The sequence below is a fragment of the Selaginella moellendorffii genome, unplaced genomic scaffold (assembly GCF_000143415.4).
Source record: "Selaginella moellendorffii unplaced genomic scaffold, v1.0 SELMOscaffold_50, whole genome shotgun sequence".
NCBI classification, from domain to species: Eukaryota; Viridiplantae; Streptophyta; class Lycopodiopsida; order Selaginellales; family Selaginellaceae; genus Selaginella; species Selaginella moellendorffii.
In genome coordinates this window covers 21455-36316 of record NW_003314311.1, presented here as the reverse complement: position 1 = coordinate 36316, position 14862 = coordinate 21455, and the positions used below count along the sequence as shown (strand labels likewise).

The window sequence follows — 14862 nt, the reverse complement described above, 5'->3', positions numbered from 1 at the left end:
CAAACTAACCATGATAGTTTGATACATTAGCATTGGGTCACCGATTTTGTAGATGGGAGCCAAGCGATTAACGTCTATTGCTCTGGAAACTTCAGCAATATCAAAGATTGGCCAGAGTATCCTCACAAGGAAGTTTATATCACAAACCTGGAGTAGCTCCACCGTGCACATCAGTTGCTTTGCAACAGTGTAGCTATCTGATTGCATTGGCAATGTCCTCCTCCCGGATGCATGGACTGCAATTTAGGAGCAGTTGGTTCCCCAGTCTGTTTGGCGCCTCAGGTATGTTACCCAGACTTCTATGTCTGTTAACAGTATAGGCTTGAATGCTTTAGAAGGTTCCTTGCAAAGCTGGTGTACATTTTCCAAGTTTTTATCAATTATATATCAGTCCTTTTTCCTCCGCATCCCACCACAATGCTTTCAGAAATCAGACTGGATTAGTGTGAGGCTAAAAGTATATATTATTACAGGTTTTTAATTCCTTGAGCATCAAAGTATAAGGAGCTGCGCTGTTTTTATAATTCTTGGCAGTCCCTACTAGAAATCTTACACTTGCTTATGATGGAGCGTGCAGCCCGGTGGACCGGCTGCAGGGAAGCCACATCAGAGAATATTTATAGAATATTTCTTTAATAATATGTAAAAAATAAATTGAACTTATACAAACCATTGCTTTAACCACAGAGTTGTGGTTCGTTAGAGAAAGGGGTGCTTCTTCATAATGATCAGTCTCAAAAAATGTTCCTGGGCCAATGGTGTCAAATTTCCATGCTGGGCAGACACATTTACAGACTCTTCCTTTACTGGAATGGGTTCCATTGGCATCTGCGGCTGTGTTGCAGGATATCATCCATTTGAAGCTTCCAGCACAAACCCTGCCATGTTGAGATTGTGAAGCTCTACTAAAGTAACCTTGGTATCTTTTGCGACTGGCCATTTTTTTGGTGGATCACTGAATCCAACAATATCTCATACTTGGTTGTGGAGGACAGCTGTGGAGAACATTGTCACTGCAAAACTAAAATGTTTGGAATGTTTTAATGTCCCTGTATATTGTGAAACTTGTGACACATGGTGCCACTGTATTCCTCAGAAGTTTCACCAAGGCGTTCTTCCCAACCAACGAAGCCGATCTCCTCGATGCCGTAAGAGCAAGCAGAAGATCAAAGTGCATTGGGCTTTATGTATGTACCAAACAGGAAAGTCACATGTTATTGTTACCTGGAACGGAAGAAGTGAAGGAACTTCTGTCATGGAATTCCTCCTTGTCTGATAGAGGTGATGATATTCGTTTAAGAAAAGCAAAATGTGAACAAGATGTAGTAGAGCTCCCCTAGTTTCCATAAAGCGGAATAAAGTGCACTTCCAGAGGCCTTTGCAGAGGCCTCTGAGTATGTATCCATATTAGCAAAAGAGTTTGATATTCATATCTTTCACTCTGAAAAACCGCACATTGTCGTGCGGGACACAGAGAAACAGAGAAAAGAACTAACTCAAACCTTAAAGTGCACTAAAACCTCAGCTTATGCTCTTTAGGAGACTTCTATCGACCATTTCCATTGCAAGAGAGACTCTCAGCTCCTTAAGTCTTTTAGTGAGGCGGTGCGGTGAATCACGGGACTTGTCCAAAGCAAAAGCCACGCACGCACAAATCCTTGCCTCTGAGCACAGGCATGACAGATACCTTCTCAACTTGCTTGTTGACATGTATGGCAAATGCGGGAGCCTGCAAGATGCAAAAGCTGTCTTCGACTCCATCCACCACCCGAATCTTTTCTCGTGGAATATCATCCTCAGCACATATTCCCGAACTGGTAACTTGCACGGGTCTAAGAGAGCATTCGATGCGATGCCGGAGAAGAATGTGGTGTCCTGGACTGCCCTCCTTACAGCATATGCCCAAACTGGGCATTTTTTGGAGCAAACCAGAGAGGTTTTTACCAAGCTTCCTCAGTGGAACTTAGTATCTTGCAACACAATGCTAGCAGTTCAAGATACCCCACATGTTGGAAATTTTTACGATTTCATGCCTGAGAAAGATGCAATCTCGTGGACAACCCTGATCAGAGCACATGGCAAGAGAGGTGATTTGCAATCTGCGAGCCAAGTATTGAGTCTAATGCCGCTACATGATGTAGTGTCTGTCACAGTCTTGGCAGTGGAGTATGGACAAATAGGCAATCTGGAAAAGGCTAAAGCATTGCTTGTTGAGATGCCCTTTTACGACGTAGCCTCTTGGAATGCCTTGACCCAAGCATATGCCCAGGCCGGGTATGTCGATCAAGCGAGAAACTTGTTTGACGAGCAGCAAGACAAAGACACCACCTCTTGGGTCTGTATGATTCAAGCCTACGCTCGTTCCAATCTCCTTGACGAAGCCAAGGCAACGTTTGATGCAATCCCCGAGAAGAACATCGTTGTGTGGTCTGCAATGGTGGCTGCCTTCGGCCATGCCAGGGCGATTGACGATGCAAGAGCCGCTTTTGATCTCATGCCCAGCAGGAACTGCGTCTCATGGACGTCTCTCCTGGGAGCTCTCTCGATCGAGGGTGATGTTCTTGGAGCCGAGAGCGTATTCCAAGAGATGCCACTCAAAGACATAGTTGCATGGAACTCCATGCTCGATGCTTTCGCGAACGCCAGAGATCTCGCTGGAGTGGAAGCCACTCTCTCGAGGATGGCATACTGGGACATGATATCGCTCAATGCGGCTCTAGCGGTATATGCCCAAGCCGGGCATATTGAGAAAACCAGAGACTTCTTCCAAGCAATGCCCGAGAGAGACATTCTCTCTTTCAGCTCCATGATGCTCGTGGAGTCCGAATGTGGAGATCCCGACAACGCCAGAAACCTTTTTCGATCGGTCACGGGAAAGCGAGACATCGTCCTGTGGACGTGTTTGATCCGGGCTTTTGCTCGAGGTGGCGACATGGATGCTTCCAAGGCAACGTTTGACAGGCTTCCACAGTGGGACTCCATCTCGTGGAACGCGGTGATCACGGGCTATGCCCAAAACGGCTGCCTGGAAGAAGCACGAAACATGTTTGAGGGAATGCTCCAGTTCGACGTTGGATCGTGCAATGCGGTTCTCCAGACATTCGCTGCGAGAGGCCACCTTAACGAGACACGAGAGACTTTTGAGAGGATGATCCACAGGGACGTGACGTCGTGGAACACGGTGCTCGTGTGCTATGCCCAAAATGGGCATCTCAATGAGTCAAAGATGGTCTTTGAGAGAATCCCAAGTTTTAGCACTCTTTCCTGGTCGGCCTTGATTGCTGCATATTCGCAAGCAGGGAATGTGGTAGAAAGCCGCGAAACTTTTGATGCCATGGAGTTTAAGGATGTGATTGCTTGGAACACTATGGTTGCGGCCTATGCCCGGAATGGGAATCTTGGAGAATCGAACTTTATGTTCAAAGAGATGAGCTTGGAAGGCATGATTCCCAACGAGAGCAGCTTTGTTGGGCTGTTCCACGGCTGCAGCCATTCGGGGATGATAGACGAAGCCCGTCACTACTTTGCAGCGATGATTGAAGATCACTTTGTAGCTGCAAGGATCGAGCATTATTACTGTTTGGTGGACATTCTTGGACGAGCCAAGAAGCTGGGAGAGGCGGAAGAGCTTGTGTTGAATATGCCTTTTTTGCCTGATGCAGTGGCATGGACGAGTTTGCTTGCAGCCTGTCGGATCAATGGGGACGTTGTGAGAGCTGAGAGAGTTGCCCGGTTTATATTTGAGCTGGAACCAGAGGTGGCTGCCCCATATAACCTTCTGCACAATGCTTATGCTCATTCTTAAAAAATGTTACTATCTAGTAGGACTCCCTGCCTTATTGCAACAGCTTTAGAGCTCGCTGGTTATATTCAGGGCTGATAGAGTTTGATAGGCATCAAAGTCTAGTGACTTGGTTGATAAGTTTGTCGGCTTTGCAAAGTATCTGCCAACGCTGGTGGGCTAGCAACTGGTAGAAAAAATGTAAAAAAATGAAATATCTATTTAACCAAATTACAAGAATTAATAGATATAACTACGCAGCTATGAGCCACAAAAGCACTGTAGAGAAAACATATAACGATAAAGAAGACATATAAGCGTTGGAGCTGGAAAAACAAAGAAAGATTAGTACCAGTTATTTGAATTCGCGCTATAAACTCTGACCTTGAAGATATAGCCGCAGTGGGAGGACACGTAGAAAAACTATTCGTAGGATTAGCTCTCGCAGGAGGACTGGGTTCTCGATCATAGTCTAGAGGAATGTTGGCGAACCTTACAAGAGCCACAGGACTCGTTACGTCATGAAGCCCATCACTCCAAGTTATCGACCCAAATGCCTCTTCAAAGAGATTATCCCCAGCCTCGCTCGTTGCCTCCATCGTGACTCGGAACGTTTTCGTCTCTCCCTTGCGATCGAAGCGTAGAACCTGGGGCTCTACCTGGATGCTATAACCCGGGGGGCTGATCACGGTCACGCGGTACACTGATCCCTCCTCCTCCACATTGGTAACGTTCCTGGTGATGGTCGTTTTGTTCGCGAGATCAAGCCGAGCTATGGAGGGATAGTTGACGTTGAGCGGCACATCGCTGTAGTTTCCACAGCCGGGAGGCCGTAAAGCTCAAACGCGTCGCACCGGATTTGCACGCCGGGATGAAGTGCAGCGTTTGGATTGACATGGCCGCCTCCAAAGTCGAAGGGGTTTCCAACCATCCCATCCTTGTAACCTGTAAAATAGTTGAAAGTTGAGAAAAGCTGTAGAGATTGTTGTTACTATCACCTGTCGTGACTATAGCTGATAGGATCGCTGCTGGACTCCAGTCCGGATGGTGCGATTTGAGCAACGCAACAATGCCTGCAATGTGAGGACAGGCCATAGAGGTTCCTGAAAAAATTACGTGACTGGTGCGACGTCGATCGAGCTTATCGCCTGGTTCAACTGGGAGAACTGGAGAATATGCTGCCAAGATATCGACACCAGGTGCCACGATATCAGGCTGTGAAACACGAAAGGATTTTCAGTATAGAAACGTTTGCATCGAGTTTGAGCTATACCTTGACGACGTTCGGGTCGGCACCGGGACCCCGGCCCGAGAACGTAGCCACGACTGGAACCTTCGACGTGGCCAGAGTTGTTTCCACTGGACTTATATTCACAACCGGATTGCTGGAAAGAGAGATTGTTCGATGTGAGAAAGGAGAGAAGCCTTTCTGTTACCTTGTAGATGAAATATAAGAGAGGACTCTCTGTGCATCAGTTGCAGAAATGGAAGAACAAGGTAGGACGCAGAGGTGACCATCTACTGTCGCCTTTTCGTCTTGGTAGAAATATATAACACCAGCTCCTCCGGCATGTAAAACTGCTTCGCTTGCCGCAGTGGGATCCGGAGTATATCTATAATCGTATTCACAAACCACCACATTGTTCCTCACTTTGACGGGATCTAGAGCCCCTAAACGACAAATACTCGATCCAGCGGCGTCTCCAGATACAAGAGGCAAGAAGTCCTTGGTGCCATTGAGCGTCAAGCTTAACCCCTGAAAGTAGAAAGAGTTATGAAGTTGTTTGAGCTTTGAGCAGAAAGTTGGCTTACTTTAAAGCTCACTCCATTCCCCAGAGTGACATTGTTCTTGAACGTCCGGTCATCGGCGCTAGCACCAACAGTGATCATCCATGGAGGTGAGTTGGAAACTGAGAAAGTGTCTGGACCGTCGTTTCCAGCGGCTGTTACCACCACAACACCCTTCTCGACGGCACCGAGCGCCGCAATGAAAGACCCGACGTACTTGAAAGAAAGCACGGCGCGGCCTCCCAAAGACATGGAGATAATGTCCACTCCATCCTCGACCGCAGCGTCGATACCAGCAGTTACATCCGCGTCGTCGCCGCTGCCGCCCCAAAGCACTTCGTACATGGCGAGCCTGGCTTTTGGAGCTCCCCCTACTGCAGTTCCATTTGCCAGACCAAAGAGGCTGGCGTTTGGAACGTATCTTCCAGCGGCAATGGAGGACGTGTGTGTTCCATGACCCACGTCATCTCTGGCTGAAATGTAAAGTCGTATTTGAGGTGCGAATTGAGAAACATTTGCCGCGCCCTTCGAATGTAGATAACTTTGGTAGAAATATCTTGCTCCAATCAGTTTCCTGAACACAACACATTAGACGCGGTGAAAAGAAAAAGAAAAAGAAAAAGAAAATCGAAGTTACCTGTTGCAATGGGAAGAATTGAATGCTTCTCCCTCTTGGCAAATTCCTTTCCACCTCTTAGGAACTGCGCTCATCCCGTCGTCATGGAAGTTCTGTGCTTCCGGCCATATACCAGTGTCCACAAGTCCGATGATAACATCCTCTCCTTGTTTGGTTTCACTCCGCAGCGGGGGGCGTTTTGTACCAAATAGAGAGTCTTGTGAGTTTCCCATGCTCATGTAGTCCCAGGACCTTGTTGTGTAAGTTTCCACGCGCCTGCTAGGAAAAACCGATTGTACATCGTGGTGTTCTGCTCAAACCAAAAGCCTTATAGTAAGAAGGAAATATAAAATAGAACAGAAGAGTTTACGTACGTGATATTCTAGCAGCTTGTTCCTTGGTGAAACGTGCAGCAAATCCATTTAAAGCATGTACCTCACCGTGGTTGAAGGCTCAGTCTTTGGCTGGAAACCAAAAGTTCTAGTAGGGAGAAAAAATAACGAAAGAACCAAGCAAGCTCTTGAACTTAGTCTGGTGCCTCCACCTCTGACCAGCACTTGGAATCGACTCCGAAGTGCATGATTGGCTGAGTCGACCATCAGTGCATCCTTGCCACATCCGTAGCTGTAAACCATGGATTCTCTTGCAATATCATGGCTGCAGGAAGTAAATCAGAGTTCAACATATATCGCTATAAAAATAGTTTTACCTTGCCAATATTCCGTGATGGTATTCGGTAATAGCATCTGGATGAAGATTTTGATCGGTGTTTCGCAAATGAACGATATATATCGAGCTCTCCTGAAGTCAATCTTACATGAGATTCGAAGAAATATGAACACGAAGAAATATAAACACTTACCGGACTTTCGGTGGCAGCAACACAAGTAGCTATAAGCATGTATAAGCCATAATAATAAAAAAAATCTCACTATGGTATCACATTAAATAGAAACTCCCACAAACCATATTAGGAAGCATTTAAATTGGACTGATATAAATACAAACAGGGTTAAGAAACAAAGTTCTCACAGTTCGCTGTTCATGCGACTGGATGCTTTACCACTCCAGCTCCAACATCCAACGTGAAGTTGGCACCCAGAAATTGTCTACTGTTGAAAAAGGGCTGCAGATCGAGTATATTGTACTCACGAGCCTGTAAAGATACATGAAACATGAGTAACAATTTCAAATGAAGAAGCTATGGCTTGCCTTCGCTTCAAGATCTGTGATTTTGACGTGAACTACTGAAAGTCGAGGGCCAGGCATAGTCATCAATTCCTCAAAACGAAGAGCATCCTTGACCAAACCACGCAAAAGGTGAAGAAGCAGTTCGTTGAAGTCCCTCTTGTAAGTCATATATTTTTTAAAGCTCTGAAAAAAAAAATTTATCCTTTAGAACTCGCTTGGAAATATAGTTTAAAAAATAGAGAATAAAAAAAAGGGACTTACCTTCTGCAGAGCCTTTTGGACACCGTATTTCTGTGTTGCAATGAAAGAATCAAGCAGCACCCGAATTGCCATATCCACATCATCTTCAAGGACATATTGACGCAAATGCATACGAGCATGCGCTTCCGCGATTCTGATCATAGACTCGATATGCCGCACTGCGATTGGTACTCCTTGCCCAAACTACAAGCCAGATCTATGAGCTTCATCAAAACTGAAAACTAGTATACCATGGACTCCCGACGTAGATCGGCATAGACAAGAGCAACCTTGTCCAAATCAGCGTCGTGCAGCTTTGGGAAAACATAAAGCTTTGCATACGTGATGTACTTTCTTAACATATCTTGAGATAATATCTGACACACAAAAGCTTATATAAACGGGAGATGTTCAACTGAATACCAACCTCTGGGTCCGTATTCGCAGCAGTTTCAGGAGTTTGATCCTTCGCAATGTTTGGATGAGACTTGAAATGACTGTCAACGACAAATCTTGCCAGCATTTCATCTATGACAGGATCGACAGTGTCCTAGAAGATCACAATTGGATCTAAAGTATGTAAAATAGCTAATGCAGAGGTTACCTTGACAACAAGGAGAATGTCGAACCTAGAAAGTATAGGATCGGTTAGCTCAACATTCAAAGCGAATGTCTTTCCAGAATCGTATCTGTCACGAGGAGGTTCATCAAGCGTTAAAATCACATCAAACATTGTGCTTACCGGCCGCCTACAGGGTTTGCGGCAGCGATCACAGAGCAACGAGCTTGCAATGATGTTACTATACCAGCTTTTGAGATGCTGATACTTTGCTGCTCCATGGCTTCATGTATACTTACCCTGAAAAAATACTCCCGAGTAAGACAATGTAAGCCCTGCGTTTAAAATACCTGTCTTGGTCATTCATTTTGTCAAACTCATCAATGAGGCAGATTCCACGATCGGCCAAGACCAAGGCGCCGCCTTCTAATGTCCACTCGCGAGTTACAGGGTCCTTATGGACAGCCGCTGTTAATCCAACAGCTGAGGCGCCTTTTCCTGTGGTATATACCGCTCGTTGTGCAGTTTTCTCGACGTATCTGCACGGCTCATGCATAAAATCACTAAACAAAATCAACAGTACTTACTTGAGAAACTGAGATTTTGCTGTTCCAGGATCGCCAAGCAAGAGAATATTAATGTCCCCCCTCAAGCGATGTTTGCCTTGTACGTTTTTCTCCTGCCCCCCAAACATGGCAAGAGCTATAGCAGTCTTTATGTTCTCATGACCGTAAATCGATGGAGCAATCGATTTGATAATCTGAAAGCATAGATCATGTAAACAACAGAATACACATAGATGATCTTACCCGTTCTCCTATTCGTGGATCTTTGGCCAGCTTTTCAATCTCTAGTTTATCCTCTTCAGTCAACTTGTATGCAGAGAAAAGATCTTGTTTCTTGCTGACGTGATTGGCCTCGACAACAGTAGCGAACACAGGAAAACCATTTTTGGTGTTCAGCGCCAAGTCGAAATTATTGGTGTAGATGCCCGTAATTTCCTGTTCGAGAGAGTCACGGTAAGCATAACAGCAAAAAGGCAGATCCTTACAATCTCTTCTCCTGGCCGTGCACAATCGATAAGATCGTCAAGCAGTATGACTTCCTTATAGCGAGGAAGCCTGCCTGCAGGAACAATTCCAGGGCTTTCTTGTAGTGTTAGTTTTTGATAGTTCCGGTAAATTGTCTGCACATCTCAGAGATTAAAGTAAGTACATAAAATATGAAATCGAGTACCTCTTCCACATTCACGGAAAATGGACCTCGTGATTGGCATTCCGGACAAGATCCAACCTTGATCTCTTTGGATGTATTCTGGAAAAAGGGCCCGAGTGTTGCACCGCATTTGTTGCAATCATACTTCACTTGCATGAGCTGAGGAAAAACTCCAGACCGCCGGGTCACAACTCCGCCAATTCTAATCAGGCAATTTAAGTGTGTTTTCCTGCAAGTACGAGCAAAATATAAGAACTTGAAAATGCCGAAGCAGAAAACATGCCTTATATCTCTTATCTGGTCAAAGACTGGAAGATTAGTCACCCGTACGTGTACTCTTTCGTGAATTTTTCCATAGTTCGGGTACAGCTTCAAAACGACGTTTTGCAAGACTTCCTCCATCACTTCGAGAATGGATTCGGGAGCATCGGCTAGCCATATAGCAAGATTTGTGTAGGCATGCAAATATTCCGTGTAGTCTATTTCCAAGCTGCACTTATTTGCTGCGTAGACAATCAGAATGTCAGAAACCGTTTACGTCAGACTCAATCTCACCTGAAACCATATCGTTGATCAATCGCACATACTCAGGCTGCCCTCCTTGATTCTTGGGGTTCACGTATGTCAAAAGAAACTGCCGGAATTTTCTTGCAATGAACCTTCTGACGTCGTCTCTGGACACCCACGTCCGCAAATTTCCGACAATGTTATACATATCCGCTCCATCGTCTTCGTCTTCCTCCTGCTTAGTTTCGCTTTAGCTAAGCGTGAAGCAACTTAAAAGCATACCTCCGTTTCATCGTCCGGCATTTGATTTCCCGGTTCGTCGACTCTGGCCCGCTGCCGTGGTCTGGAGTCCTCGGATTCATCTGGAAAGAAGGCACAGCATGAGTTTCTTTTCGCTCCAAGAACTCTACATTTTACCGTGTTCATCGAGAAATGCTGGTAGCTTCCTGTTTCTAGTCCGCCTATTCACAGGACTGTTAAAACTCCCAACTTCGTCTCGATCATCTAGCGCCGCTTCAGCAGCACGGCGGTCGGCCATTATCTGATCAAACGACCTCTCATCAAGCGGCTCATCGTCTAAATCAGCGGAGTCATATCGATCCATTTCTTCGTTTGGCTGATAGTCCCTGCAAGCGTCAACAAGCGTGTCACTCAAACAGTATCGAGATAGAAAACCCACTCTACCTTTGCATGAAATCCTCTGTGTAGAGATCCTCCCCGACCTCTTCCTCCTCCTCGTCGTTGCCCATGTCCACCACATGAGGGTCAACCTCCGCCTCCGACATGGAATTCTCCCCGCCTCTCGGCAAGCGATCCTCCGTCGATGGAGGCGAGAGCGCATTCTCGCCGCTGCCATTCTGCAAGCTAGGGTTCTTGAGCAACGCGATCACACAATCCTGATCTACATTTTTTCGATCTACATCCTTCACAAAGATTACCTACCGGATTGAGCGACATCGCAGAACACCACGAAATCCGCCCGCCTCGCGCGACCTAGACGGGAGCAAGAGAAGAAATGGCGGGAAACAAAACCCTGATGCTCACACTGACGGCTCAGATTATCGTCAAAAACGTTCAAGTATATTTTAGCTAATGGAATTTCCTTTAACAAGGAATTTTAAGCTTGTTTAACTATGTTTAACTTTTAACCGGGAGTTTAAATTCCTTACATTAAATACAAAATTCTTGATATTTTATATGATTTTTTTCTTATTTTATTTTCTCTATGTTAAAGGTTCTATATTTTATTTTCAAAATTGGATTTAAAAACTACTATGTAGTCAAAATTACAAAAATAATTTATGGTTATGGTTTTATTTTTTAGTTTACTATTTCTATTAATTGTATGTTCTAATTGTATAACTAAGTATTATGATCATCCACAAGCTATTTCTATTAAATATAGGCAAACAACTATTTTACCTTTAATATTTGATCTTATAAAAAATGTTGATAAAAAGGAAGATTTATTTGTTGGATTTTCACTATCACATGTAAAATTTGAGAAAGATAAAACTTTAATTGTGACTATAAGTGCTTTAGATATACAAACTCAATATATAGATAGTATAATAGCTTGCACTATAATTGTTAATTTATCAAAGATTTTCAAAGGAGATTATTTACAAAATCAATTTTATTATATTTTTAAAAATTATGTTATGAATGATTTAGTTACATATGGTTTAGCAGAATATATATCTGAGAGATATTTAATATCTTATATAGTAGATAATGATGAATTATATACCACTAATAAAACTATTAATTCACTCACTATGAATTTTAGAGATTGTAATATTTATATAGTTTGCATAAGAAGTGGACCAATTTTCTCAAGTTTTTCACATATAAAAAACGGAAATTTTCTTCAGTCTCCAAATCGCCAATATATTTTGTATATGCAATATGATTGTAATTTAGTACTATATAAAGGGTTATATGTAATTTGGGATACAAAAACCAATAACATGGGTAATGGATGTACTCTTTATTTAAAAAAAGATGGTAACCTTGCAATTTATGATTTAAACAACAAACTTATTTGGTCAAAATACTTTTCTTCACAGAATGAATGGGTTACATATGCACTTTGTGTTGAAAATGCAGGATATTTTGTTGTTTCTGATACTATCTTGCAAACTTGTATATGGAAATCAAATTAACAAAATTTTTAAATTTCTTTAACAATCTACCGTTTTTTAATGAAGACAATACAATCCAAAAAAGTTGGTGAAAGATCTAACAAAGGGCAAGCAAGAAGATATCACTTAACATCATGCAAAGCATGAATCAAGAAGAGAAAAGAGGAGAACAAAGAGATATCATCATATTTGATCAGCTGCTTTCTAAGATTCGTACCATGGTTTTGAATTTTAATTCAAATTCAAATTCGAAACATTATCTCTTTAGCGAGCGAGCAAGTGCTTGTATCCCTGTGGATGCTTGTTCATGAGCTTTCCATACGATCCGGGGCTCCCAATTCCAATCCTCTGATGCTGCTGGAATCGCTTCTTCGATCCAAAGAGATCTTCGTTGGCGGTGGAGAACGAGGACGACGACTGTGATCCAAGCTCGAACGGCGCGGGCAACGCCGACATGGAGAGAAGAGGAATCCTGCTTCGCTGCGGCCTGCCGCGAGCGCTTGAGCTCCTCGAAGTGTTCCCCGGCTGCCACTCGCTCAGGCTAAAACTCGTGCTCCTCCCTCTGGAAGCCGTGGAGAGAGAGCTCGAGAGCTTCTTGGCTTCGTCCATGAGCGCTACTTCCCAGTCGGATGATTCACAGTTGTTGGTCTTGAGATTTCCCGCGGCTGGATTGTCTACTGCTGCTGCTGCTGCTGTTGCTGCTAGAGACTTTCCATCCGTGTCGTTTGATGAATCGTCTCCTGGTGAAGCTTTCGGAGAACTCTTGAGATTTCCCGGGCTGCTGCTGCTGGCTGGAGAACTTTTCTGGTTTGCTCGAGTTCCACCCTCTTCCGAGCTCGATGCAAAAGTTTCCCACGAGCTCTCGGTCTCGGAAGCCGTCGAGAAAAGAGGCTGCTGTTGCTGCTGCTGCTGCTCCAAGCTGATCAGATCCACGTCCTGCTTCGGCTTCCCGTCGAGAACAATTGGAGCTATCTCGTCAACTTCTTCGCTTGTTTTCCCGTCGCTGCTCGCCGTATCAACTTGGTCGGTGTTCCTGCGGGTGGCGTCCTTCAAGTAGTCCTCGAGTAGGACCAGATGCTCGCGAGAAACCTTCTGGACGGACGGGTACTCCGATCCGGAGCACATTCCCATCTCCCGGCAGTTCTCATACAACTCTCCCAGAGCGTCAGCCTGCTTCCCGAGCCGGCTGTAAATCGCGAAAGTTTTGAGACCATCCTTGTGAACCATGAGGAAGAACTCGTTTAGCAGCGTGCTTGTGCCATCGCAGACGTGAGCGTAGACCCGGAAGCTGTCTCGCAGGATCAAAGTGAGAGCCGACCTCACCAGAGGATGGCGGACTTCCACGCCCGACGAGCAGCCAAGGACGTGCTCGAGCAGATGTTGGAGCACAGGAACTCGCTTGAGCAGCATTCCAATCCCTGCGTCGGTCTCAGACACCGAGCTCTGGCTCTTCTGGTGCTGCTGGACGAGCTCGTCCTGCTTGTACGTCGTGTAGTCCACTCTATAATCATTGAAGTCCACGACTATATTCCCCGCAGCCTGGCCAAGGGAACTATCCTGCGATGCGGCCCCCAGAACAAAGCAGTCGAGCCACTCGTCGATGTAGAGAGCATAGTTCCGGACAAAGGAGCTGCACAGCTGCGCCAGAGGATCCTTCGATTCGTCCTTGAAGCTTGAGGAGCTGAGCATCCTCCTGCTAGCCAGCATTAACTCGTCGTCGAAGCTCGAATCCATCACTGACGAGTCTTGGAGTAGCAACCTGTGAATTACCAGCAGGACCTTCAAAGCCACCACCCAGTTCTTCGTTTTGCTCAGCCTTCTAGCGAGTAGAGAGACGCAGACGCTGGCGTATCCTCTGGAGAAGGACATCAAGTAGACTATCTCCAAGATATGCTTGTCGTCCACCATCACCAGTTCGTCGTGGCTAGTGGCTTTCACAATTGCGATTTCCAGAGCTGGAACATACCGAGATCTGCTGCTGCTCACTCTGGCTAGTCCAATACTGGCCTGGTCTTTCACCGCTCCAAGTGCACGTCGAAGCAAACCTTGCACCATCTCTGCTGCTGGGAATTGAATCGAAATTCTTACCAATTTATCATCTTGGCTATACTTGCTTGCTACACTTGCTTGCTCATCTCCAGCGGGATTGCTTTCTACTTTCCCCTGAAAGGAAAGAGATTTGGTCTTTCACTGCAGCTCTGAAAATTTTCAAGCAACCCGAAAGCCAACCAATTTGAAATCCCACACGAACAATGCCAGGACCCTCAATGCAAAGAATCTATAACAGCTACGGGACACCTTCCATGCATGGTCCACAAAAAAAAGAGAGAGGAAGCCTTCCATACACTAGCAAGAAAAATGAGTCTGTAGCGAAAAAAGTGAGGAAAGCTGAGAGGAGAACAACCAGCTATTACTCAACACATCGAAAAAGACACTTCTCACTGTTCATCGTGAAAAGAAATCGGTATTCTTTTTCTTAGCTAATGATCACGAAATGTGGCTTCCCGAACAACTAACGCGACTCAAACATGCAACCTTACCTTCAAATCGCTGCCGGTGTACATCCAGTTCCAAAATTCCCATCCAGCTCGAGATTTCACGAAGTCGCTCCCACACGACGCTGACATTTATCTAATCCTGCAACAGCCAGGCTTTAGAGTTAAGTATTCCAGAACGGAGAAAAGCAAGGAGCAAAAAGAAAGAAAGAGCTCAAGTGCTTTAAGTGATGGCTTGCCTTGGTGGTGATGAATACCTCCAATAAAGAAGCCTTCCCTTTAACCTGGAACCAGACTGAGCACAGGTCACACATTTCCTTGCGCGG

At 45.0% G+C, this 14862-nt stretch overlaps 4 protein-coding genes across 5 annotated transcripts; 1 reads left to right on the top strand and 3 right to left on the bottom strand.

Moving 5' to 3' along the window:
- Nucleotides 1-231: 231 nt before the first annotated feature.
- On the top strand, nucleotides 232-3805 carry LOC112350438 (pentatricopeptide repeat-containing protein At4g02750-like). The gene is made up of 2 exons (XM_024686658.1): nucleotides 232-282; nucleotides 1526-3805. The coding sequence occupies exons 1-2, from the start codon at nucleotides 232-234 to the stop codon at nucleotides 3803-3805; spliced, it is 2331 nt and encodes a 776-aa protein (XP_024542426.1).
- A 121-nt stretch (nucleotides 3806-3926) lies between these two features.
- LOC112350437 (subtilisin-like protease SBT5.3) lies at nucleotides 3927-6612 on the bottom strand. Its single transcript, XM_024686657.1, has 7 exons — nucleotides 6560-6612; nucleotides 6207-6495; nucleotides 5594-6143; nucleotides 5218-5537; nucleotides 5055-5166; nucleotides 4780-4996; nucleotides 3927-4726 (listed from the first exon to the last, which is right to left on the bottom strand). Exons 2-7 carry the CDS (start codon nucleotides 6422-6424, stop codon nucleotides 4554-4556), a joined length of 1590 nt encoding a protein of 529 aa, XP_024542425.1. The 5' UTR covers nucleotides 6425-6495; nucleotides 6560-6612; the 3' UTR covers nucleotides 3927-4553.
- Nucleotides 6613-7141: 529 nt separating this feature from the next.
- Nucleotides 7142-10940, bottom strand: LOC9648305 (DNA replication licensing factor MCM2). 2 transcript variants are annotated; one of them, XM_024686789.1, is made up of 18 exons: nucleotides 10840-10940; nucleotides 10582-10754; nucleotides 10315-10523; nucleotides 10180-10259; nucleotides 9946-10132; nucleotides 9674-9893; nucleotides 9412-9619; nucleotides 9227-9361; nucleotides 8985-9176; nucleotides 8763-8935; nucleotides 8526-8714; nucleotides 8359-8475; nucleotides 8221-8305; nucleotides 8044-8166; nucleotides 7868-7993; nucleotides 7638-7820; nucleotides 7398-7559; nucleotides 7142-7341 (listed from the first exon to the last, which is right to left on the bottom strand). In XM_024686789.1, the coding sequence occupies exons 1-18, from the start codon at nucleotides 10852-10854 to the stop codon at nucleotides 7228-7230; spliced, it is 2691 nt and encodes an 896-aa protein (XP_024542557.1). In that variant the 5' UTR covers nucleotides 10855-10940; the 3' UTR covers nucleotides 7142-7227. The 2 variants fall into 2 exon arrangements, with proteins under 2 accessions (XP_024542557.1, XP_024542558.1); XM_024686790.1 differs by having other exon boundaries at nucleotides 10582-10761; nucleotides 10840-10923.
- Nucleotides 10941-12198: 1258 nt separating this feature from the next.
- On the bottom strand, nucleotides 12199-14668 carry LOC112350493 (putative clathrin assembly protein At4g02650). Its single transcript, XM_024686802.1, has 2 exons — nucleotides 14582-14668; nucleotides 12199-14204 (listed from the first exon to the last, which is right to left on the bottom strand). Exons 1-2 carry the CDS (start codon nucleotides 14666-14668, stop codon nucleotides 12306-12308), a joined length of 1986 nt encoding a protein of 661 aa, XP_024542570.1. The 3' UTR covers nucleotides 12199-12305.
- Nucleotides 14669-14862: the final 194 nt, after the last annotated feature.